Source organism: Molothrus ater, chromosome 13, assembly GCF_012460135.2.
Source record: "Molothrus ater isolate BHLD 08-10-18 breed brown headed cowbird chromosome 13, BPBGC_Mater_1.1, whole genome shotgun sequence".
Classification (NCBI taxonomy): Eukaryota; Metazoa; Chordata; class Aves; order Passeriformes; family Icteridae; genus Molothrus; species Molothrus ater.
The window spans coordinates 19414152-19439141 of record NC_050490.2 but is presented as its reverse complement, the minus strand read 5'-3'; the positions used below and the strand labels follow the sequence as shown (position 1 = coordinate 19439141).

The 24990-nt window shown below is 54.9% G+C and overlaps 1 protein-coding gene across 1 annotated transcript; it reads right to left on the bottom strand.

Annotated features, from left to right (window-relative positions):
- Positions 1 to 749: 749 nt before the first annotated feature.
- On the bottom strand, positions 750 to 23701 carry CORO2B (coronin 2B). Its single transcript, XM_036389621.2, has 14 exons — positions 23513 to 23701; positions 18006 to 18093; positions 15583 to 15636; positions 12785 to 12988; positions 6896 to 7012; positions 5856 to 6005; positions 5028 to 5192; positions 4391 to 4507; positions 4122 to 4226; positions 3643 to 3739; positions 3243 to 3355; positions 2709 to 2799; positions 2483 to 2622; positions 750 to 1869 (listed from the first exon to the last, which is right to left on the bottom strand). The coding sequence occupies exons 3-14, from the start codon at positions 15628 to 15630 to the stop codon at positions 1738 to 1740; spliced, it is 1479 nt and encodes a 492-aa protein (XP_036245514.1). The 5' UTR covers positions 15631 to 15636; positions 18006 to 18093; positions 23513 to 23701; the 3' UTR covers positions 750 to 1737.
- Positions 23702 to 24990: the final 1289 nt, after the last annotated feature.

Below are 24990 nucleotides of genomic sequence, written 5' to 3'. Positions count from 1 at the left end.
ACCTTGTGGGAGGCAAAAAACAAGGAGAATCCTTGGGGAATGTACAGATCCTGCGGGAAAAATCCCTTTGGAAGTGACTTGGATTTCCTAGGAAAGCTTCCGTGTGTAGAAATCCAGCGGCTCCAGGTTTTTTTGGGAATTTGGGGGCCCGGCAGAGCCACCTTTGGAGTTTTTGTCTGTTTGGCTTTGAGGAATTTCAATAAAGCTTTTGATACAAATCCGGCCTCTGGAATTCTTTCTGGGAAAACAAGGATTAGCACCCCCTGGAATAGTGGGGATTCCCACATCTCTTTTAGTACCCTAAAAAGAGAAGGAATTGCAGCCCTAGAAAAATGGGAATTCCCGGTGTTTTCAGCCCCTTCGGCTCCCTAAAATCCTTTGCATGAAGCCCAGGGAGAGGCTGGGGAGCTCCTGGAATGTTTTCCCTCGGGAGTGGGGGGTTCTGGGGGGTTTATCCCAGGAAAACCGGAGCCTTTCCCCTGGAAATCCTCTCCCGGCTTTGCCAGGCTGGGAAGAAGGAGCCCCTGGATCCCAGGTAAGAGGCAGCGCTCCGTGTTTCCCTCCCTCTGGAATGAGTTGGATGCTGGAAGCGTTGGGATGAGCTGGGAATGCTGGAAGGAGGATCCATGCTGGATTCCGGGATCCATCTTTGGCTTCTCCCCCCTTCCCTGGTCCGGGGGAGCGCACCCAGGAATTTTCCTTGGGATCCCCCCCAGCCCCTGGACGGAGAAGGAGAGGCGGGAACGCGGTTCTGGTGTTCTGAAAAGATTTTATTCCATCACTATCCCGTGGGAGCATAAATAAATCAGGAATGACAGCACATGGAACGCAGCAGGGAACGCAGGACACGGACGGGACAGGCCCGCGCTGGGAACTTCAGCAGCTCGGATTGAGTGGGAATTGGGATCTCCAGGAAAAACCAATGGGATTTGGTGTCATTCCCTGTGCTCCAGGCAAATCCCGTCAGTCCTGGGATTGTCCAAAGTGCTGAGCCTGGCAAGCTCCGGGTGCGTCCCTTGGGATCCATCCTCAGGATCCATCCCTTGGGCTCCATCCATGGGGCAGCACCCCCAGGAATATCCCGGGATCCCACCACGGGAAGGATCCCAAATTTCCACCACGGGAAGGATCCCAGATTCCCACCATGGGAAAGGATCCTGGGACAGATCCCAGGCTCCAGCTGCAGGAAGAATTCCAGGTTCCCACTACAGGAAGGATCCCAAGTTACAATGATGGGAAGGATCCCATCCTGCTCCCATGGGAAGGATCCCAGGCTCCCACCATGGGAACGACCCCAGTTTCCCACCACAGCAAGGATCCCGTCCTGCTCCCATGGGAATGATCCCAGTTTCCCAGCACGGGAAGGATCCCGGATTCCCACATGGAAACCCCCTTTGACGATCAAGCCCTTCCCACTTCCCGCCCCTTTTCCAGTTCCGCTCCCACTGTCACATTTTTTGCATAGGAAAAAAAATTAATAGCAAGGAAGCGTCGCGCTTTCCCGGGAATCTGCCCCGGGCTGGCTCATCCCAACGGACAGGACATGGCTCCGACTTACTGGGAGCCTCCAGGCTTTCCCAGGAATCAGGTTAGAGCGGGATTAGTGCCAGACAAGACACGCAGGACGTGATTCCAGGCTCTCGGCAGCCGCGGACTCCGGAATTGTGTTCTGGGTGAGTGGATCCAAGGAATTCAGGAGTAGAAACAAAGGAATTTCTTTAGAAAACATCCCTGGAGTCAATTGTTCTTGGGGCTGTTCCGGAAGTTCTTTAATTCCAGCTGCAGCTGCCGGATCCGAATGTCCTTCTGCGAGAGCTCGTCCTTCAGCCGCCGGATCTCGTCCTGCTGCCGGAAGAACATCCGGAGCAGCTGGAAAACAAGGATGGAGATGAAGGGTGGGATCACATCGGCTCATCCCAGGATTTTGCCAGATCCATGCTGGGAATGGGCCGTAACTTGGCTGATTTTGGGGACAAGGGACGGATTTGAACTGAAGGATGGGAGATTTTGATGGGATTTCGGGAAGGAATTCCCAGAGGAGCTGATCCCTGCAAGTGTCCAAGGCCAGACTGAAGCAGCCTAGGACAGTGGATGGTGTCCATGGAAAAGGTGTCCACCATGGGAAAGGTTCATGGGATGGATCCCGCATTTCCACCATGGGAAAGGTTCATGGGATGGATCCCACATTCCCACCATGGGAAAGGGTCCATGGGATAGATCCCGCATTCCCACCATGGAAAAGGTTCATGGGATGGATCCCGCATTCCCACCATGGGAAAGGTTCATGGGATGGATCCCGCATTCCCACAACGGGAAAGGTTCATGGGATGGATCCCAGGCTCCCATCCCTGGAGGGATCCCACACTCCTGCCCCTGTTGGGATGGAGACTGGCAGCACGGTGCCTTTCCAGGTTCATCCCCAGATCCCATTCCCATTCCCATTCCCATTCCCATTCCCATTCCCACTCCAGGGCTGCCCCACCTCGTTCTCCGTGCGCGGTGGGACGTTCTCCAGGAGGTCGATCCCGTTGACCACCACGCTCTTCTTCTCCCTCACCGGCGCCTTGAAGACAATCTTGGAATTCCTCTTGTATCCCTCCTTCAGCGACACCAGGATGGGATCTGTGGGAGAGCTGGTGGATCAGCAGGATGCGGTGGTCTTTTCCCACATCCCGGATATTTTTGGGATACCCCCCTGGTGGGTTTACCTCTGTTGACCCCACTGAGCCACTCGTCTGGGGTCAGGGCTGGCTCCGTCCCTGGAGTCATGGGATAAATGTCCTCCTGGTACGTCTCCGACTGGGAAAAGGGGAAGAGAAGAGCAATGGGATCTGGGAATCCGCTCCCTGGGCCCAGGGGAATAATTCCCTGCCCCACAGAGGGAATAAACACCCGGATAGTTGGGAAACTCTGGGCACAGGGAGGAAATTCGGGAAGTGCTGGCTGGAGCAGAGAACCTGGGATCGTGTCCTTCACCCAGCCCTGGCCAGCAGCTGGATTTGCTTCCCAGAAAACCCCAATCCAAGAGATATTTTCCCCCAAATTCCCAAAACTCAAGTGAGACCAACCCCTTGGAGAAACGTTCCCTAAAAACATTCCCGTTTAATTGTGGTTGACATTCCATGGGATGAGTGAGGACGGAGAGGTCCAGGGATGGTGGGGACAGAGCCATGCATGGGATTGGCCAAAGCGGGGCATGTCCATGGCTCCGGAGCCCCTCATTCCCACATTCCAGGACTCACCCGCCTCGGGACGATCATGGAGATGGGCTCGATGAGCCCCTTGAGGGTGATGAGTTTGTAGAAACGGAAAACTTCGCAGGCGGAGACGTCCAGGCCGTGCTTCGGCATCACCCCTGTGGAGAGCACCGGGATCAGCCATCCGTGGAATTCCCAGCATGGAAAATCCCAAACCGGAGAGGCACCGGGATCACCCGTCCACGCAATTCCAGCATGGAAAATCTCAACCTAAACCCAACCCAAACCCATTCCAATCTAAACCCAATCCAAACCCATTCCAGACCAATCCAATCCAACCCAAACCCAATCCAAACCCTTTTCCTTGCTGCCACTCCTTCCAGCACCTTCCCCATCCACCTTTTCCGTGCTCTGGGAAGCGGAGCAGCAGCACCTCCACCCTTACCCAGCCCTTTCTGTGGAGCCGGCGAGCGGAATTCCATGAGATAACTCAGGTAGGGCTTTTCCGAGCCAATCTCGTAGTACCGGATGTTGCCGTCGCCCTGGAGCAGCAGAAAAGAGGGATGGGAATGGATTTGGAAATGAGAAGGTGGGAAAAACCAGGATTAGGAGCACTTAGAAGGCAGGAATGGGTGGGATACTGGGGAGGAATTGTTCCCTTGGAGGGTGGGGAGGGTCTGGGCTGGAATTCCCAGAGAAGCTGTGGGTGCCTCTGGATCCCTGGAATACCCTGGGCTGGACGGGACTTGGAGCAGCCTGGGATGATCATGTGTCCCATGGCAGGGACATTCATGGGACTGGATGACATTGGAGCTCCCTTTCCATACAGACCATTCCAGGATGCAAATTCCAGCCCCAATCCCTTGGGCAATGCTGGGAGATTTTTCTGGGAATGGCACATCCGGATGCTCCGTGCATCCCTACCTTCCCAGCCAGGTACAGCATGTGGGTGTCAGCATCGTAGAAGGGGAAGAGGAGCCCCGAGAGGCCATCAATCTCCTCCTCGATCAAAGGCATGGATAAATCTTCCTGGAAAACAGGAAAATCCTGGTGTTAGCCCTGTCCTGGTGGCAGTGGCATGGAGAAAGAATTCCGGCAAGGATGGAGCAGGGATCTGGACAGGGATGGAGAGGGATCCCGGTGGGGTTGGAGCAGGAATTCCAGCAGGGACAGAGGGGGATCCCGGCACCCACCTGGTCCCAGAGGGCGATCTGCCGGGTGTTCCAGCGGGACACTCCCGTGGTCAGAAGCCGTTTGGTGCTTCCCAGGAAAACCACGCGGTTGACGCGGTGGTTCTTGCAGCTGGCCTCCTGCAAGACAGGAATGAGCTCTGGAATTCCCCTTGGATCCAGCTCTCATCCCAGGAAAGCCCTTTCCTTGCTCCCCCAGCCTCATCCTGGGGAAGTTCCAGCTCTGTCCTTCGGCACCTGTCCCGGGGCAAGTCGACATTCCCATTTTTCCGAGGATCAGGGAGAACCCACCATCCTCCTCCAAACCTCCAGCACCTTCCCCTTTTACTCCCACTGTTCTCCACAAATCCTTAATTACCAACGGAATCAGAGCCTCCAACTCTGGACCTTCCCCTGCACCTTCCCTTTTACTCCCACTGTTTTCCATAAATCCTTAATTACCAACGGAATCAAAGCCTCCAACTCCTCCGCTTGGGATGAGGCCAAGCCCTTCCCACCATCTCCACAACCAGGCTGGCAACTGGATTCCACCACGCGGAAAACACCGCACGCGTGGGAGCACCTGCGGCGCCTGGCGGGTATTCTCCCGACATTCCGTAGGACCCTTCCCCGAAAATCTCACTCCAGGCGCCCGTCCCACCTGCAGGACCCTCCCGGAGCGTGGCTCCACCACGCGCAGCTTCTTGTCCTTGCAGGTGGTGGCCAGGAGGCTGCCGTCGGTGTTGAAGGACATGCAGAGGATCACGTCCGTGTGGCAGTCGATCATCTTCACCGGCTCGCCGATGTCCAGGTTCCAGATCAGCACCTGCGGGAAGAGCCTCTGGAGCAACCCAGGATGCTGGGAGGTGTTCCTGCTCTGTGGAAGCTGTTCCTGCTCTGTGGAAGATGTTCCTTGTCTATGGGAGCTGTTCCTGGTTTTTGGGAGCTGTTCCTGGTCTATTGAAGCTCTCCCAGATCTATGGAAGCTGTTCCTGGTCTATGGAAGCTGTTCCTGGTCCATGGAATGTCTCCCTGATCCATGGAATATCTCCCTGGCCTATGGAAGCTGCTCCTGGTCTCTAGAACGTCTCCCTGGCCTCTGGAATGTCTCCCTGGCCTATGGAAGCTCTCCCTGATCTGTGGAAGCTGTTCCTGGACTATGGAATGTCTCCCTGGTCGTGGAAGCTATTCCTGATCTATGGAATCTATTCTTGATCTGTGGAAGCTGTTCCTGGCTTTTGGAAGCTGTTCCTGGTCCATGGAATGTCTCCCAGATCTACAGAATGTCTCCCTGGTCATGGAAGCTGTTCCTGGTCCATGGAATGTCTCCCTGGCCTATGGAAAGCACAGAACGAGACGAGCTTTAAGCTCCTTCCAACCCAAACCATTCCAGCTGTTCCGCGATCCCGCTCCGGCCATCCACGGGTGACCCCCAGCGGTGCCGGAATCCGGGAAAGCCCTTTGGAACGGCAGTCCCAGGAATGCTGACCTTGTAGTCGTAGCCGGCGCTGAAGAGGATGTTGTTGGTGGTGGGGTGCCACTCCACGAGCCCGACGCGGCGGCTGTGCCCGTACAGCTCCAGCACCGCCTCCGTCATGTTCCGCTTCAGTCCCCCCTCCGGAATCTCCCAGATCCGCACCTGGAATGGGGTTCGGAGCCGCGTCCCAACTCCCGCCCCTGGAATTCCTGTCCTGCCCAGGAATTCCAGGATCAGCCCTGCTGCCAACTGCCCCTCAAGGAGGAGCAAGGGGTCCATGGGATCCCTTGGGGAAAACCCAGCCAGGGTGGATCCACGCCCGGAATGGGGTTTGGACCATCCCAGCTCCTGGCCTTGAAAGCTCCTTCCCAAAAACATCCAGAATCCTGGAATTCCCAAAAACAAAGCTTTCGGGAATTCCAGGATCAGCCCTGCTACTGATTGTCCCTCAAGGATAAACAACAAATCCTTGGGATCCCTTGGGAAAAATCCAACCAGGGCAGATGGTGTTATCCAGACAGGGCGCTGGAACCCTCACCCTGAATTCCCAGATTCCCAGCCCTTCCTGACCCTACAGACTCCACATTTTGGGATCCTTTGGGATAAAGACTCCCAGATTTTCCAGGTTAGTTGCTCTAAAAACCACCAGGGGATTTTCCCAGGATTTAGCTCCTCTTTTCCATTGACTCCATGGAGGTTTCCAACCTGAACCTTCCCCGGGACCTCCCCCAGCTGCCCCCTCCTGTCAGGGACTTTTGGAGAGCCTGGAATTCCCTTCAGAATTCCCATTTTTCTCCAGGCTGAGCATTCCCAGGTCCCTCAGCTGCTCCTCATGGGAATTACCCTCTGGATCCTCTGGATTTGTGTCCAGAAAATAAAGAACAGGAGGGAATTCTGGCCCAGGAGCCAGGCTGGGCACAATTTGGGATTGCCTTTGATCTCCCGTCCCTCAGCATTCCCAAAACAAATGCCATGGAAATATCAAAATGGGGAATCAATGGGATGGGGAGGATGGATGGATCTGGGAATCGCATCCCAGAATTCCGGCTCACCGAGGTGTCCTCGGAGCAGGAGGCGATAATGTTCTCAATGAAGGGATTCCACTTGATGTCCAGCACATTTCCCTGGTGACCACAAACTTTGGGATAGTTCGGCTCGATCCGGCCAGTCTGGAGTGGGAAAGCAAGGAAAACATCGGGAAAAACATAAAATTTCGGGAGAAATTGGTGTTTCCAGGGATGGGAAATTGTTGGAGAAGGGAGATCCGGCTCAGCCCGGGATGGGCCAAGCCAGGGACTGAGTTTATCCAATATTCCCAGTATTCCCAGCCGATCCATGGATGGGAAGGGGTTTCTTCGGACTCCATGGAGCAGGGAAAGGACAGCTGGGAGCTTAGTGGGAATTCATGGAATCATGGAATATTGGGGTTGGAAAAGCACTCCAAGATCGTGGAGTCTCACCATTCCCAGCACTGATCCATGTTCCCAAGGGCTGGATCCACAGGGATTTTCAGTCCCTCTGGGAATGGAGACAGGGCTGGAAAACCCTTTCCACGAGGGAATTTTCCCAGTATCCAAACTTCTCCTTTCAGGATCCAAATCCATGGGCGAAAGGACTGGAAGAGATTCCAGAGGCTCCAAAGCCCCTCGGCCGTTGGATCCTGCGTGAATCCCAGAATCCCAGAACAGTTTGGGTGGGAAGATCTTCCAGGAGATCCATTCCCAATCCCTGCCATTGCCCACGATCCCTTTCCCTATCCCAGGTTGCTCCAAGCTCATCCAACCCAGCCGGGAGTCGGAGCATTTGGAATTTCCCTCCCAAATTTCAGATTTCCTTCCCACACTTCAGGATCACCATTTTCCAAGGTTCTCCTCCATGGAACAAACCCCAAATTCTGGGATCACACAACTCCTGCTAATCCCCAATCCGTGACCCGGCAGGCTGGGGACCTTTCCATGTGGGATTTCCAAAGCTTTTGCGGAGCCTCCTGGGAAGATTCCCACCGGGATGGGAGCCTTTTCCATTCCCAAGGAAGCTCCGTGTCCGGATGCCACCCCGGTGTCCTTCCCTGCTCCGTTCTGGCTCCGTGCCGGAGCGGCGCTCGGAGCGTGCGGAATAACTGGGTCAGCTCGGCACGGCCGCTGAATATTTCATGGATTTTCCCTCCCGACTTTTCCCGTGCTGAGCTCCCGGCTCCGTTTATTGGGAACAAAGGAACGTGCTGGGAATTCTGCCCTCGGCAGCTCCAGGAAGTCGGATCAGGGCCAGGAACGGCTCCAGAGCTGTCGCTCCCAAGGTTTCTTGGGATTCATTTCCTCCCTCGAGCTGCAGGGAGGAATTCGGGAAGGAAAAATTCCCAAAGATGAGACAGAGAAGGAAAAGGAAACGTGGGAATGTCAGTGATTCCTTAGTTCTGCCTCCCAGTGAATTCTTGGGATGCAATTCCTGGTTTTATCTTTGTTACATGAAATATTCCAGCCCCCATCACTTATCCAAAGGATCAGCTTATCCCGCTTTTCCCGAATTTCTGATTTGCATTGCCAGGACTTCATTCACACCCTGGTCACAGCAGAAATTCCCACAGAAACCGCGGAATTCCAGGTGGATGGAATTTTTACAGCACAAATGCAAATTCCACCTCTTTTATTCTGTGGAATCAGCCAAGTGAATGCCTTTTCCCATAAGATTTGATGGATTTTCCCAAAATTTATCAGGATTTATTAGGAGGACAGCTCTGAGTTTGGTTATTAGGGATCGTTTCTTCCCAAGAAGTCTGGAATTTTGATACAAATTGGTTGCACACGCCGGGAAAAGGGCAAGGAATGTGCCATTCCAGGGCACCTGGAAAAGGCGAAGGAAAAATAAAGGCAATAAAAGGGAAAAACCCCTAAAAAAAAATCCCGGATTCCGGCTGCGTTTATCCCGTTTTTCAGTGGGACCTTGCCGGCAGCCTGAGTTAATCCAAGGTGAATCCTAATCCCTGGATCCCTGATCCCCGGCTGAGGGAAGCTTGGTGACCCAGATTCCGGCCCCGCGGGGACAGCCTGGAGCTCTCCGGGCTCTGGCGGCTCCGAGGTTTTCCATGGAAAAGGCTGGAAGGAGGAAATCTCCCGGCAGCTCCCGGCCCTCCCTTCGCTGAAGCGCTTGGATAAAGGGAAAATCCTTTGGGTTATGTTGGGAAAAGGGAGAATTATTTGGAAAAACTGTGAATTCTGGGCACTGGGGGGGTGGAGAGGGAATTCTTTCCCTGGGAGTGGCTGGAATAGCAGCAGGGAGAGGGGATGGAAACCCTCTGGATTCTGGAATCAGGGAATGGGACTGAGGAATCTGTGTAGAGAATCCCAGGAATTCCAGGGGACTCAGAGCCGTCTCTGGGATGAGAGGGATGGAATTTCCCTCCCTGATGGAAATCTGGGATGAATTTTCTGTCGGATCTGTCAGCATCAAATCCAAGGGGGTGGGAAAAATCCTCAGTTCCCATCCTTGGAGCAGCACGGCTCCACCCTGGCAACGGCTGAACTCCACTCTTCCCAGAAATCCATCCAGCAGGAAATCTTGGATAAATTATTTCAATATCAGAAATTTCCCAAACCTGCTTTTCCCCCGGAAAACACAAACCCAGGAGCGCTTCCAAACCCACATATTCCACGGAAAGCTCCACAAACGTGGAAAAATCCCTTCGTTCCACTCCATCCTTCAATCCCACATGGAAAACCTCAGGGATGGGTGCAGCATCCGTCTGGCAGCACCTCTGGATCCCATTCCTGGATGGAAAATCCCATTCCTGGATGAAAAATCCCAAGGAAACACGGAAGGACACTCGGGGAGGTCTGGGAATTCCATACTCTATCCTGTCCCAAATCCAGCCTTTCCCCCATCCCAAATCCAGCCATTCCCACAATCCTGGCAGTGGCGGGAGCAGGAGTTTGGATTTCAGCTTCCTCCGGATAAACAGAGGCTGCCCCTTCCCGCTGCCACTCCCGTCGGGAGAGAGCATTGGCTGCCTCTGGAAAACAGCTCCTCATTCCTGGCAGGAACAGAAATCCCTCTGTTTCCATGGAAGTGATTCCCTGCAAAGGGATCCGTGGGGATCCCAACAAAACCCGTATCCCAAATCCCTCTCCAGCCTTCCCGGGGCTCCTTTAGGCCCTGCAGGGGGCCCTGAGGTTTCGCTGGATCCTTCCCTTCTCCCGGGGAACATTCCCAGCATTCCCAGCCTGGCTCCAGGAGAATGGGATGAGCTCCAGAAGGATGGGATGTGACGGCACTGAGCTGCTTCCTGATGGAATTGCAGCATCCAAGGATTTTGTTCCCTGGCTCGCAAGAAAGGAATATTTTCCAAGGGGTCTCCAGGACCAAATCCTCAAGTCCGGGTCGGAAAGGGCTTGGAGCATCCTGGGATAGTGGGAATTGTCCTTGTCCCATCCCAAATCCAGCCTTTTTCCCATCCCAAATCCAGCCCTGTCCTGTTCATGGAATGGGATGAGCTTTAAGGTCCTTTCCAACCCAAACCATTCCAGGATTCCGGGATTCTCCCATTCCCAGGGAGCCAATCCTGCTCTTCCTGATCCTTCGCCCACTCCCTTGGGATATTTTTATCCTGGTGCTGGGGACAGGCTCATTCCCAATCCCGAGGCTCCAGGATCTGGGAGGAGGGAGGAGCAAAGCTCCCTTTTCCCAACCCACACATCCCTTGGATCGCTCCATGAAAACCCCGGGGTGTGGATTTGGGATGAGCAGATGGCCCGGCCCAGATTCCGGGAGCTTTGCTGAGGGCAAAATCCAGGGAAAAGATCCAAAAATACGGCAGCAAATCCACGGAGCGGCTCCGCGGTATCCGGGTTACCTTCATTAGCTTCTAATTATGGATCACAATTAATTAGGGAGCTGCTGATTTCCAAGGAAAATGAGTTTCTCCTTAATGAGCTAATCAGGCTCCGGATAAAAAAAAAAAAAAAATCGGGAATTTATTAACTCCTCCAGCATCCAGGGCCGCTCCAGGCGGGATTGACCAGCTGGATATCCCAGGATTTCAGAGGATCCCTTTGGAACGCCATCCCTGCTTTTATCCCGCCGGGATTTTGCCAGGAAAAAAGTGATATTTGCTGGGAATGTGGGGCTGCTCCTCAGGATTCGGGATCGAGGGGGTGTGGATGGTGATTCCAGCTGGGATCCGTGAGGAAGGAGCGGGGATGAGGCCGGAGCTGGAGCGCTCCGGGTGCTCAGACAAAGCTCCCGGGTTTTTTTTTCTGGGAATATTAATGAGGCTCAAGCTGTGCTCTGCAATTAAATCCTGATTAGAATTCCTTCCATCTGGAGCTGCCTCCGGAATGAACAAGGAATTCAGGAGAGGCGGGAATGTTGCACAGGGAAAGGGGTGGGTGAAGGAATGATGGGATGGAGGGAAAGAAAACCAGGGAGAGCTGCTCCCTCTCCCAGCTTCCCCTCCCAGCTGGAATTTGGGATCTGGGAATTTGGGAATGCAGCTCAGCCATGGCAAAATTCCTCCTGGGAATGAGGCTGGGAGCATCCCAGAGCTGCAGGTGCCCAGGGATGGGATGTGGATTCCCGCTTGGAATACAGGAATAGCCCAGGTGAGTGCTCGAATTTTGGGAGCAATCCCAGAATCCCAGAATCCAGCAATGGGTTGCATGGGAAGGGATTTTATCTCGTTCCAATATCCCAGGTTGCTCCAACCTGGCCTTGAACATTCCAGGGACAGGGAAGCAACAACTTTCCTGGGAACTGTGCCAGGGCCTCCCTCCCTGGAAAAATTCCTTTGATCTCATTTTATCAGATTCTCTTCCCGTCAAAACACTCCCCTTTCCCTCTCCAAGGCAAATTCCAGGCTCAAGGTCACTGCTGCTGCTTTTCCTGGGAGCTGCGGATCTCACGGGATCGGCTGGAGCAGCCGCTGGATTGGTGGGAATTTCAGCTTCAGATGGGCAGATCCCAGGGGAATTCCTGGGAAAAGTGAGGGGAATCTTGGATAGAAATGGAAAAGGGAGGAGGGGGAAGATCCCGCCTGGATCAGGGATGAGAGGGATAAACCCCTCGCAAAATTCCTGCTTTTCCCATGGAAAGGAGCTGTTCTAGTGCCCAACCACCCTTTGGATGAGGAATTTTTTCCCAAAAATCCAACCTTAAATCCCTGGCGTGCCTCCAGCCATTCCCTGGAAAACCCAAACAAAGGGAAGGAGCAGTGGGATGAGATTGCAAGGGGCTGATTCCTTGGAATACTGGGATTTGAGTGGCACCTGGCACTGTAATGGGATAGGCTGAAGACATTCCCAGTGTCTGAAAGTACGGGAAAACCTCCTGGAGAGATTCCAAAAATGCTTTGATTGGATGTTTGGATTCTTCCTTAAAAAACCCCAATTCACCAATTCCACAGGAAACCCCAGGAAAAGCAGCAGGGGTTTGGATATTTTGGGGTGGCTCCAACTGGGAATCCCATTCCCAGGAGCCATGAGGAAATCCCAGAAAAAGCAGCAGGAATGTGGACACTTTTTTGGGAATTCCCATTGGGAATCTCACCTGCTCCAGCAGGATAATAAGGAAACCCCAGTAAAAGGAGATTTGGACATTTCTTTGGGAAATTCCTGTCGGGAATCTTACCTGCTCCAGTGGGATGATGAGGAAACACCAGGAAAAGGAGATTTGGACATTTCTTTGGGAATTCCCATTGGGAATCTCACCTGCTCCAGCGGGATAATAAGGAAACCCCAGGAAGAGGAGATTTGGACACTTTTTTGGGAATTCCTGTCAGGAATCTCACCTGCTCCGGCAGGATGATGAGGAAACCCCAGGAAGAGGAAATTCGGACAGTTTTTTTGGGAATTCCAGTCGGGAATCTCATCTGCTCCAGCGGGATAACGAGGAAACCCCAGGAAAAGGAAATTCGGACAGTTTCTTTTGGGAATTCCCGTGGGGAATCTCACCTGCTCCAGCGGGATGACGAGGAAGGAGCCGCCGCCGGCGCTCTCGGTGACGATGGCCAGGAACCGCGCGTTGACGGCGCAGAAATGGTTGTCGTGGACGTTCTTGGTGATGGGAATCCCGTCGAAGCAGTGCTCCCGGCTCGCCGCCTTCCCGTAAACATTCCGGAACTTGGAGCTGCGGTACTGCGGCCGCCATGACATCCCCTGCCGGAAAAACGCAGGGATCGGCATTCCCAAAAAAAACCAAAACAAAACACCCCCCGCGCTCCTGGCTGTCCTCGTGGGCATGGAAGCGTCGGGATGGGCCAAATTCCAACGTGAGCATTCCCGAAAAATTTAAAGCATCCCCCGGAGAAGGAATAGTTCCTAACAGGCTGAAAAAGAAAGCTCAGCATTCCCAAAACAACCATTCCCGAAACACCCATTCCTGGTTGCTCTCCTGTTTTTACCATGGACATGGAAGCATCGGGATGGGCCAAATTCCAACATGAGCATTCCCGAAAAATCGAAAGCGTTCTCCCAGTGCTGGAATGGCTCCCAAAAGGCTCAAAAAGAAAGCTCAGCATTCCCAAAAAAACCCCATTCCCATAAAACCATTCCTGGTTGCTCTCCTGTTTTTACCATGCACATGGAAGCATCGGGATGGGCCCATTCCAACATGAACATTCCCAAAAAAACCTATGGCACCCAAAAAACCCCGGTGCTGGAAGGGTTCCCAAAGGCTCAGAAAGCCACAGAATTCCAGCTGCTCCCCTTTGGAGCGGGAATGCTCATCCAGGACACGCCTGGGTGCACATGACAAAGGAATTCCGTCTTGGAATGTGATGGCTTGGAAATGGATGGCGGGAGAGCGGGAATTGGGGTGGGAGGGGGATGGAGGGAGCGTTGGGAATATTCTGCGTTTCCTGCAGGTTTCCGTGCATGGAGCAGCCCAGGATCCAGCAGGGATCCCAAGGATCCACGAGCTGATCCTGGTGGAAAAGGACCCAGGAGTGAATCCCCAAAGAACTCAAGAGCAAATCCCCAGCACTGCCCTCATTCCCTGGGAATAGCAACGCCTGGAAAACAGGGGAAAGAACCCAGGAACAACCCCCCGGCCGTGCTTGGACGTTTTCCCGCTTTTCTGGCAGCTCCGGCCTTTCCCGGAGCAGCAGCAGGAGCAGCTCTTGTCTCCATGTGCTTGGCTTTTCAAAGGATCCTTTCATCCCTCGGGAGTCTTGGAAACAGCGGGAGCGAGGGAAAAATCGGGAAAGGAGCTGTGGCCACAACAACAGGCAGAGCCCCGGCCCTAATCCTGAAAAAACCTGGATATCCTAAAAATAGCTCCCGGTAATCCGCCCCGAGCGTCCGAGCTCACGGGGAAATTAATTCCTGCCTTCACCTGGAATTTTTGGGAGGAAAAATTCCTCCCTTCCAGCCTTATTTTTTCCCTTGGAATTGTGCCCTTGACCTTTTGTGTTGTCACCATGGCACTTCCCATGTCCTGAGGATTTTTAATGGGAATAAAGAGATCTTCCCTCGTTCTTCCAACGGATTTGGTTTTGAGTAGCAGGGGGGAAAAAAGGAGGGATTCGCTTGGAAAAATCACTGGGAAAAGGAAATCCAACGCAAAAAAAACCTCTGGGGTTTTCAGGAAGGGGATGCAGGAGACAGAGCCTTTCCCAAATCCTCTTATTCCCAGTTTTCCTGCCTCTCTCCTGGCACAGAGGTCGTGACAAAAATTCCCTGTCTGGGATCTTCTGGATAAAATCAAGGCTGAGTTTTGTAGGAATTTGGGGATATGCAGAAATCCCAAATCCAAGCCGATCCCAGCCTCGGGTGTGGGGTTGTTTTCCCTCCCTCCCTCCAGATCCAGCGCATCCCTGGAAGTTTTTTTCCCATGGGAAAGGTCAGGAATGCTGGAGTTTGACATTTCCAGCATCAATGGCTCATTAAGGCTGGGCACAAACAGGAGCCGCTTTTCCAGAGGAAAATCAAGGATCTGGAATCCCCAGGAAGGAGCTGGAGCTGCCCAATCCCACCCCATGGACATCCTTCAATTCCTTTGTGCAGAAAACGGGGGGAAAAAAGTTAAAAATTGGAATTTTTTTAGGGAAAAATCCCCTCTGGACTCGCTGCTGTGCCACATCCCTGGGGGGATTCCTGGGATAGACCCGTGATCCCAAATTTCTGGTGGATTCCATGCGGAATCTGCACCTGGGAGCATCAGGGCTGAGGGATTTGGGAGCCTCAGGGATTAAATCCCAAAGGATTTGGTCTGTCTGGGAATGGATTTGGGGAGACCCCAGACCCCGCCCAGCCGGAGCCAGGGGATATTTTGGGGTTGATATCCTGGAAATTTTGGGGGATTGAAATCCAGGCTGGAAAACCTTAGAACAGGCTGGGAGAGCCCCTCCAAAGCCACCTCCCCATCCCAATCCAGGAATTTTTCCCACTGGGAGGGGAAAACTCAGCAGCAGGAGCTGACCCGGAATTCCCAATCCAGCCCAGCCGTGGGGCTGGAATTCCTGATCCAACCTCACTGCAGGGCTGGAATTCCCAGTCTGACCTTGCCATGGGTTTGGAATTCCCAATCCAGCTCTGGCCCTGGGTTTGGAATTCCCAGTCCCACCTCACCACAGGATCGATGCTCCATCCCAAAGAAATTCGGGATGTGGGGTGGGAATGCCACGAATTCCCTTCATTCTGAGGGATCTCCAGGGCGGAGCTGGCCCCTGGGGGGCTCTGGGCTGGCTCAGGATGAGTTTTCCATGGATTTTGTCGCAGCCAGGTGGGAATTCCCGGCCCGGGACACTCACCAGGCCGCGCTTGCTCCCCAGCACCTCAGACTTGTGCAGGTCCCTCATGGAGCTCTGTGCAGAGAGGGAAAGGAAAAAATTCCATTCATTTCCCAGGAATTCCAGGGAAAACGCCCCAACCCTTCCTGCCGCTCAAGAGGGCCGGGATCCGACCCCCAGCAGGGAATTTTTGGTGGTTCCAATCCCGTTTCCTCCTCCCACTTTTGGGGAATTCCACATGGCAGCCAAAGTCCTTCTGAAGGACGAAGGAATTCCATAAAAATAATGGATTTATGGTCCAAAAAAGTAGGATTATGGGATCTGGGAAGGAATTCTTCCCTAGGGAAGTGGGGAGGGGCCGGGCTGGAATTCCCAGGAAAGCCGGGGCTGTCCCTGGATCCTTGGGATGTTCAAGGTGAGGCTGGATGGGGCTTGGAGCAGCCTGGGGCAGCGACAGAATCCATGGAATGGGGGAGGTGGGGCAATTCCGGCTGGGAATCTCCCAGCTGAGGTTTTTCCAGCCTAGGATTTCCCTGGAGTCCAACTTTTCAAGGATTTCAACTTCCTAGAAATCCTGGGAACGGCCTCTCCTCTTCCCAAACACTGGGAAAAAGCTCCAAGTGAGTCCGGACGGAGCTGAGCTATTCCCAGGAATCCTCATCCCTCCTGGATCCTGGAGCTGCTTCCCAAGTTTCCACGGGTCTCATGGAATTCTTGGAAAGGTGCAAAAGCCACCCCTGGCACCCTCAGGGAGCCGAGTTTGGATCATTTTCCATCTGGGAAAACTTCCGGAGGAGGAAAACCAAACTTTCCCAGGCCCCACGTGCCGAGAACAATCCCAAAATTCCTCCTCCGGCAAAAATTCCGGAAGCAAGCCCAGTTGTCCTCCCACTCTGTTTTCCCAGTACTTCCCACCTCAGGAAGCTCCGGATGGAGAACAAAACATTCCCAGCCCCCGGAGCTGCCCTGGGGCACCACCCCCGGGAATTTTCCCTCCTCCAGCTCCTTGGAATTCCATTTTCTTGAGGGGAAAACACATCCCAGGCTTTTTCCTGACTTTTTGGGAAGTTGGAGAGGGGGGAAAGGTCGCTTTTCCTATTGGAATGAGCCAGGGATTCATCCATCAGAATTACTTCAGGTCCCGTCACAAATCCCTGGATCCAACAGGATTTTCCAGCCAGGATCCAGCAGTTTGGATCTGTCCCAGGAAAAGGCTCCGGTGGGAAGATCTCATCAATCCAACCTTTCCTAAAGGAAGCTTTTTAATGGGAAAATGGGGAAAAGCCTCTTTAAAGCGGGAATTAAAAGGATGGAATTGTCACGGAAAAGGGACCCCACAGGGAAAAAATTCCTTAGGGAGGTGCCAGGTGGGAAAGGATCAAAAAACTGCTGGAAAAAATCCACCGGGAGCAGAAACGTTGGGATAGCCTGGAAAAAATCCCTTCCCAAGCCCCAGCTCTGCACGGGACAGGGAGATTTATTTACCCTAGGAAATTTCTTTTTTCCTGGGATTTTTCCAAAAAAAAGCCCTGGGAAGCAGCTCTGACAGCTCTCCCTTTCCACGTAAAAAATTCCAAATATTCACGGGAATGAGCACCCTGGGGTGGCTCCAAACCCGGAACCCCCAAAGGATTTTTTTTTTTGGGGGGAAGTTTTACCCAGGTTTTTCCAGCAGAAATCAAGGAGCGGCCAAATCCACCAACAAAAGAGGAAGGAAAACAGGCAGGATCCAGTCAGTATTCCAGGCTGCACATTCCCGTTTCCCAGGAAGCGCCGGGGGAGGCTGAAGGTCACGGGATGGCACCGACCCCCCTCCCCAACCCTCGGGAATCCCGGACAAGCCTTTCCTTGTGCTCCGGCTCCCGGCACGAGCGGAACCCTCCGGAGGCAGGCGAGGGAGCCTTGTTTTCCTTTTTCCCTTGTTTTCCTTGTTCTCCTTGTTCTCCTCGTTATTCTGGGAGCCGGCGGAGCAGCGGCCGCGATGTCCCTCCCCTGCCCCGGGATGTGCCTCAAATCCCACTTTTTCCCAGGTTTTCCTTGGATTTTTTTTTGGGAATTGGGGTTCCCTGCTCTTCACCCGAGTCCCTCTTTTCCAGAAGTTGGGATGATCCCACCGGGAGCTGGGATCCCTCTGGATGAACTTGCATGGAATTCTCATCCCGGGCCAATTTTTCCACCCATTTTGCATCATTTCCTTAATTAATTCCCTTCATCCTCATTCCCACAAAGACTGAACATTCCAGGGATCTGATCCACAGAGAATTTTTGGGATAAGGGGTCAAGTTCTGGGAGGAAATCCATGGAAGCTCCCGCCGCAATCCTACGGATAAAAAAACCACGGAAGCCCATTCCCAGCTTCCAGTGGAGGAACTTGGGATGGGATGGGAGATTCCCACTGAATCCCGGGGGTTCCCATCCCTCTCCGGGTCCCTCGGGATCCTCACCTGCCCTGCTCGGCCCCGGGCTGCTCGGGCGCCTCCGGATTGCCCGGGATGGACGCGGAGCTCAGGGAATCAGGGCTGCTCCGGGAGCCTGGAAAAGAAGGAAACCCTTTGGATCCCAGCTTCCAACTGGGATCGATCCCGAGCCGCAGTGCTGCCGAAACTGGGAAACGGGGATAACGATCTGGAGGATTTTGGGATGAACTCCAGTCCCTGGCGGCATTCCAAGGGTTGGGATCCAAGGGGATCCAGCATCGCCATGGGTCGCGCTTTGCCAAGTAGCATCCCTGGAAATCGTGGAATGCTGGAATTCTGGAATGGGTGGGAATGGAGCTTAAACCCCATCCCATTCCATGGGCAGGGACACTTCCCCTATCCCAGATTGCTCCAAGCCCCATCCAAGCTTTCCTTGGACATCCCCAGAGTGCGGCTCCGCCTTTCAGGTCATTCCCATTCCCAAATCCAAACGATCCCTGCTCCTGGCACCGCCCTATCCCAAACATCCCAGCAGCTTCCCAGGATGCATAACAGGGAATTTGGTTGGAGCGTGGCTCTTCCCAAGCTTCTGGCGGAGGAGGATATTTTCATCATTTTCCCCAAATTCTTCCATCATTATTTTGCATAATTTGTTGGGATTTGCGCAGCAAGAGTTGCTGGGAGACGCCACCACTTCCAGAGGGGAAAATTCCCGGTTGGAATTCCACCAGGATGGGGCTGAGCTCCGTGGAATTCCATTTCCTTGAGGGGAAAAAATATTCCAGGATTTTTCCTAACTTGAGGGGGTTTTAGGGAAGTCAGAGAGGGGGGAAAGTCCCTTTTCCTGTTGGAATGAGCAGGACTGAGCTGGGGGCTCATCCATGAGAATTCTGGATCCATAGAGTGGGTGGACACACATCCTTGGATTTTAGACGAGCTTGGAAAAGATGAGGCTGGAAAAGATCCGGATACAGGGATTGGCTGCCACCATTCCCAGCATTCCCACATCTCCCATCAAACCGGATCTCCCACAGCCAGACCCCAATCTGGGCTCAGGTCCCAGTTTATTTATCCCGATTTATCCCAATTTATCCCGATTTATCCCAATTTTCCCACTCTCCAACAACACCTTGACCGCTCCAGCCTTTCCCTAGCGTGGCCTTTTTCCTCCTGGAGGTTTTCCCAGCCCCATTCCCGCCGGAGATCCGCGGCTGGAGCCTCTGCCAGCGGCTCTGCCATGAACAAAGGAGCGCGGGATTTCTGGGAGCGGCCTTGGCACGGCTCCGGGAGTGCCGGAATCCGTGGATTTGGGGGGCACCGGAGCAGCTGCCTCCCTCCATCCGGAGATGGTTTTTTCCCCCCACCCCAGCTGCCAGATTTAGGGAATGACTCGGGAGATAGGAATCCGGGATGAATGGAACTATTCATGGTTTGATAAAATTCCATGGAAAAGAGCGGGAAGGGGGTTGGGAATGAGCCTGCCCGGCCGGGTGTGGGTTACGGATCCCGGCGACGCCGCCAGGCCCCGCTAACGACCCCAATTAATTCCTTTGAATCCCAATTAATTGCACGGAATCCCAATTAAAGCTCATTAAAAAGCCGAGGGCTGGAGTTGCCTTGGACGAGGGGAATTTGTCTTGGAACAGGGATTTTCCCTTTCCAGATTTCAACGGCTCCTTATCCCCATTCCCAACCTACAGCAATCCCAAAGATTGGTGACCCCAGCCAGGCTTTTCCAAAGTTTTATGGAGAATTTGGGAATGAGGGACAAAGGGAAAAAGGAGAAAGGAGAAAGGAGAAAGGAAAGGATTTTAAGGAATAATGAGGCAGGAAATGTCCCACTTCCACATTCCATGGATTCTCTATCCCAGGGTGCTCCAAGCACTGGTCTTGGACACTTTCAGGGATCCAGCGGCAGCCACAGCTTTTCTGGGAATTCCAGCCCAGCCCATCCCATTCCTCCCCAGTCTCCCATCCATCCCTGCCCCTGGCAGTGGGATGTGGGATCCATTCCCTGTCTCCTGTCCCTCCATCCCTTATCCCAAATCCCTCTCCAGCTCTCCTGGAGCCCCTTTGGAATATCTGGAATTCTCAAGGACAGGCTGCTCCATCAGATCCATTTTTAGCAGCCCCCCCGGAGAAGCCTTCATCCCGCATTCCCGGGAAACCAATCCATGTTCTCCAAATCCCAATTCCCTGCTAACACAGCCCAGCCCCTCCATCGAGCTCCCCCTGGATTGATCCGGTATCAGCTTTTCCATGGATCAGCATTTGTCCCAGCCACGACATCTGCCCTTCCAAGGCAGCAGAGGACACGGAGAATTCCCACTGGGAATATTCCCAGCGTTCCAACCCCCCAGCCATGGAGAACTTCTGTAGGGCACCGCTGATTTGATCCTAACAGGGAATAGCTGGAATTTCCTCTCCGGAATCTGGGCTTGTCTCCATTTCCTTTGGATGTTCCCATTCCTTGGATGTTCCCATTCCTTTGGATCCCGGCTCCATCATTTTGCCATGGGATCACCCCAGGACCGCCGTCCTTTCAACAGTGGTTTTTTTTTGGGGAAAAATTCCAATCGTTTCAAATCCCTCGTCCCAAAAAAACCCCACACCCCCAGATCCCAGTAATTTGTTAATTTGGGATTTGGGAGCAGCCTCTGGAATGGGTGGGAGTTGGGAGCTCCTGATCCAAGGTTAAATTCTCCAGCCCCTCCCTGACCAGAATTCCCACCTGGCTATTCCCAAGGATTCCCATTTTCATGGCAAAGGAATCTCTTTCTTTCCCGTTCTGTTCCCATCCTGACTCCCATCCCTTCTCCCTCCGCTTCCTGGGAGAGTCACCCAGGCTGAGGGATAATAATTCCCAAAATTTGGGATGCTTTTCCCTTGCCAAGGCACGGAGACCAAACCAGACTCCACAGCACGGAATAATTATCCCAGATTCCCATGGATCTTCTGGAAGCCGGGAAAAAAAAAAGCTGGAGTGGCCATTCCATGGTATCCATGCCGCAATTCCAGGGAATTTGGGCAGCTCCCGGAGTGAGGCGTGGGCTCTCCCAGCATTCCCATGGATCCAGCTCCATCCTATTTTTAATTCCCTGGTCCCAAACTCCCCCAGGAGCTGCAGCTCCGGCTGCTCCTTCCCGTGGGAAGGGAGGGGGTGGCTCGGGACAGGGATGGATCCAGGAAATATTCCAGCCCCCCCCAAGCCTTTTCCCAGCCCTCCAAATCCCAGGAAAACCTCTTGGTGCTGGCTTTAGCGCCCCGCTCCCGATTTTCAGCTGGATTTTCCTCCCAGGACAAATTGCTCGGGAATATTTACAAACTTTTGGAAAAGCTTATCCAAGGTTTGCAGCTCCTCTGGGAAGCAGCCCCGGCGTGGGAGGAGCTGCTGCAGGAGAATCCCAAATTCCTGTCCCGGATAAGGCCGGCAGCTGGGGCAGGATGCAGATCCAGACATTCCCTGGGGCTCCCCCCTTTTCCTGCCTTTCTGTGGGAACAATTCCCACCCCCACATCCCACCGATCCCCGCAGCTTTGGATCACCGGAGCTTTTCCCGGATCCACGCTGAATCCGGAGAGTCAAATCCATCCCGGAAAAGCCTCTCACAGCTGCTTGTCCCACTTCCCTTTTCCCTCTCCACATCCAGGGAATGTCCAGGGACTGACATTCCCCGGATCCGTGTCCCAGTTTTGCCTGGAAAAGCCCTGGAATCGGTGATGGGTCAGGTCAGGAAGCTGTTCCTGGAATTTCTTAGGATTTCATCAATCCACGTTGCAGGAGATAAAATCCACAGGAAAGCTTGGATAGAACAGAGGAATTTTTGGGACAGAAGACAGAAAACTTTTCCATCTGCTCATCCATTCCCTGAAAATCAACAGAAAATTCCCCATCCTGCTGCAGGTGCTATCCCTGGGGCCTTTTTCTGGGATAAATCCGTTCCCATCCCCAAAAAAACCCGGGAATGAGTGCTCCAAATTCCCAGCCTGGCTTCCAACTGCACCCCTGAATATCTGGGAATCTGGGGGTCTTTGATCTCAGTTGTGGATTTATATCCCAAGCTCCGGCCTGCTCATCGATCCCTCTCTGGAATTGCTGGGAACACACTTTTCCAGGGATTCTGGCAGGGATTGGGAATGGCACCTGGGAATACCCAACCCCAAAGACGGTGCTGGACATCCCACTAGTTTTTTCCTAAGGGGAAAAAAAAAGGGAAGGAGGGATTCTCCCTGTTCTCACTGGGGTTATTTGGACATTCCCACATCCCAGTCCCGGATTTGGAGAGGGATCAGCTCCAGTCCCGCTGCCTCCCATTCCCAGTGCACCAGCCCAGTGTCATTCCCAATATTCCAGCCTTTCCCAGCCTGTGTCACAGCCCAGGGCTTTTATGGGATCATCAATCCCATTCCCAGAGCCCACTGAGGTCATTCCAGACCCTTCCCACCCCGTGACCTTTCCCAAGGCAGATTCCCTGGAATGTCTGGTGACCTCCCAAAGTCATGGCTGTGCCACACCCTCGGGCTGGGACAGCCTTGAAGCTCCCTGATCCCAAATCCCAAGGATCCCACAGTCTGGAATTGGCCCAGGCTTGGAGCTCCCTGATCCCAAATCCCACGGCTCCTCCGGGATCGGCCCCTTTGCTCCCTGATCCCAAATCCAGCAGGATCCAGGGGCTCAGGATCGCTCCAGGGCCACAACCAATGCCACGGGATGGGAGAGCGGGATCAGGGATGGGATCAGGCTCAGTTCCCAGGGATCAGGGATGGGGAGAGACGGGACCAACCCCCAGGAAGCAAAACCTTCCCCGCAGGAATCCGGGAGCTGCTCCAGGATGGATTTGGACCCCCCCCCCCTCCCCGCCCCCTCCGCCGAGCTCCCGGAGCCATTCCCGAGGTTTTCCACGCCCTTCCAGCCACCTGTAGAGGTCCGGGAAGCAGCGGCCTAGGGAGGGGCCCGGGGGATGCGCGACCCCCGGGAGGGCTGGACCGCGGCCCGGGGGCGATGCGCGGCTTGGGGGGGATGCGCGATTTGGGGGGGATGCTCGGTTCGGATGATGCTCGGTTCGGATGATGCTCGGTCCGGGCAATGCGCGGTCCGGGGGATGCTCGATTTGTGGGATGCTCGATTTGTGGGATGCGCGGTTTGGGGGGGATGCGCGGTTTAGGGGGGGCCGCTCGGTCCGGCGGATGCGCGGTTTGCGGGGGATGCTGCTCGGTTTTCGGGAGGATGCTCGGTTCGGATGCTGCGCGGCGCGGTTCGGGGTCCCAGCCCCGCTCGGAGCGGCTCCGGGGCTGTCCCGTCCCCCGGGGGTGCTCGCCCCGCACCGCCGCCCCCTCCAAGGGTTAAAACTGCAGCAGAGCTGCGGGGCCGGAGCGGCCGCGGCCGCGGGAGGGGCTCGGCCGCGATCGGAGCCCGGGGAGCGGCGGAGCAGCGGCGGCGGCGCGGGCTCGGCCGGGCGGGGGAGGCGGCGGGGCCGGGCCCGGCACCTTGCGGGCACCGGGGCGGGCACCGGGGCGGCGGAGGGCAGCGCTTACCTCGGCACGGGCATGCGGAGCGAGCAGCGCCGGGGAGACGGAGGAGCAGCCGGAGGAGGAGAAGCGAGGAGGAGCAGGAGCAGCCGGAGCAGGAGGAGGAGGAGGAGGAGGAGGAGGAGGAGGAGGAGGGTGGGGTGTGCCCGCTGCGCTGCCCGCAGCTCAGCTCGGCCGGTGCTCGGCGCGGCGGGGCCGTGATGTCAGCCCCGCACCGCCCCCGGGGGGAGCGGCCCGGCCCGGCCGCCGGGGGGGCCCGAGCCGCCTTAACCCTTCGGAGCCCCGGTGCCGCGTTAACCCCTCGGGAGCCCCGGTTCGGGCCCGGACCCGGTTCCGATTTAACCCTCCGGAGCCCCGGTGCCGAGTTAACCCTTGGGGAGCCCCGTTTCGGGTCCGGACCCGGTTCTGATTTAACCCTTGGGGAGCTCCGGTGCCACCCCCGCGGGGCCCGATAACCCTTCGGAGCCCCGGGGCCGATTTAACCCTTCGGGAGCCCCGGTTCGGGTCCGGACCCGGTTCCCATCTAACCCTTTGGCAGCCCCGGTGTCGCTCCGCAGCCACCGCTTTAACCCTTCAACAGCCCCGGTGCCACCTCCGCTTTAACCCTTTGGGAGCCCTGGTCCAGCCCCGGTTCCGTTTTAACCCTTTGGGAGCCCTGGTCCAGCCCCGGTTCCGTTTTAACCCTTTGGCAGCCCCGGGTTTGGGTCCGGCTCGGTTTTAACCCTTTGGGAGCCCTGGTCCAGCCCCGGTTCCGTTCTAACCCTTTGGGAGCCCGGGTTTGGGTCCGGCTCGGTTTTAACCCTTTGGCAGCCCTGGTCCAGCCCCGGTTCCGTTTTAACCCTTTGGGAGCCCGGGTTTGGGTCCGGTTCCGTTTTAACCCTTTGCGAGCCGCGCTTCGGCCCCGAGATGCGCGGCCGGCCCGGCGCGGCCATGCTGGGAGGGGTCGCGACAAACGCGCGGCGTCGGCGAGGATTCCCCGCTGTCGCGACATGGCCCGGCTCCCTCCCATCCCGACAGCGCCAGGAAATCCTGGAATGCTGAGCTGGGAAGGAGCTGAAAGCCCATCCCAGGCCTGGCCTCGGCTGCTTCCAGCGATCCAGGGGGATGGATGCTCCATGGAAAATAAAGAATCCATGGATATTTCGGTACTCCCGGATATTCCAGGCTGCTGCAGCATCCAGAAGGATCCATCCGCATGGAAAAGGAGATTTTTTTTTTTTTTACCCCGTTTTTATTGTCGACAGTGACACCAGCAGGGCTGGCGGCTCCGTTTGCGGGGCCCAGCTGGAAGTGACACTCAGAATAATTCAGGACATCGACGTGTCCAAATAACCCCAAAATCCAGGCCCCAAAGGGAAAAAATCCTGGAGAATTGTGTCCCAGCTCCTGCTCTGTCCACCAAGGAAATCCCGACTCCCAATGGCACCGATTCCATGGAAATCCGGGGGAATTTGGGGAATTCTAATACGGAATTTAGGAGCATC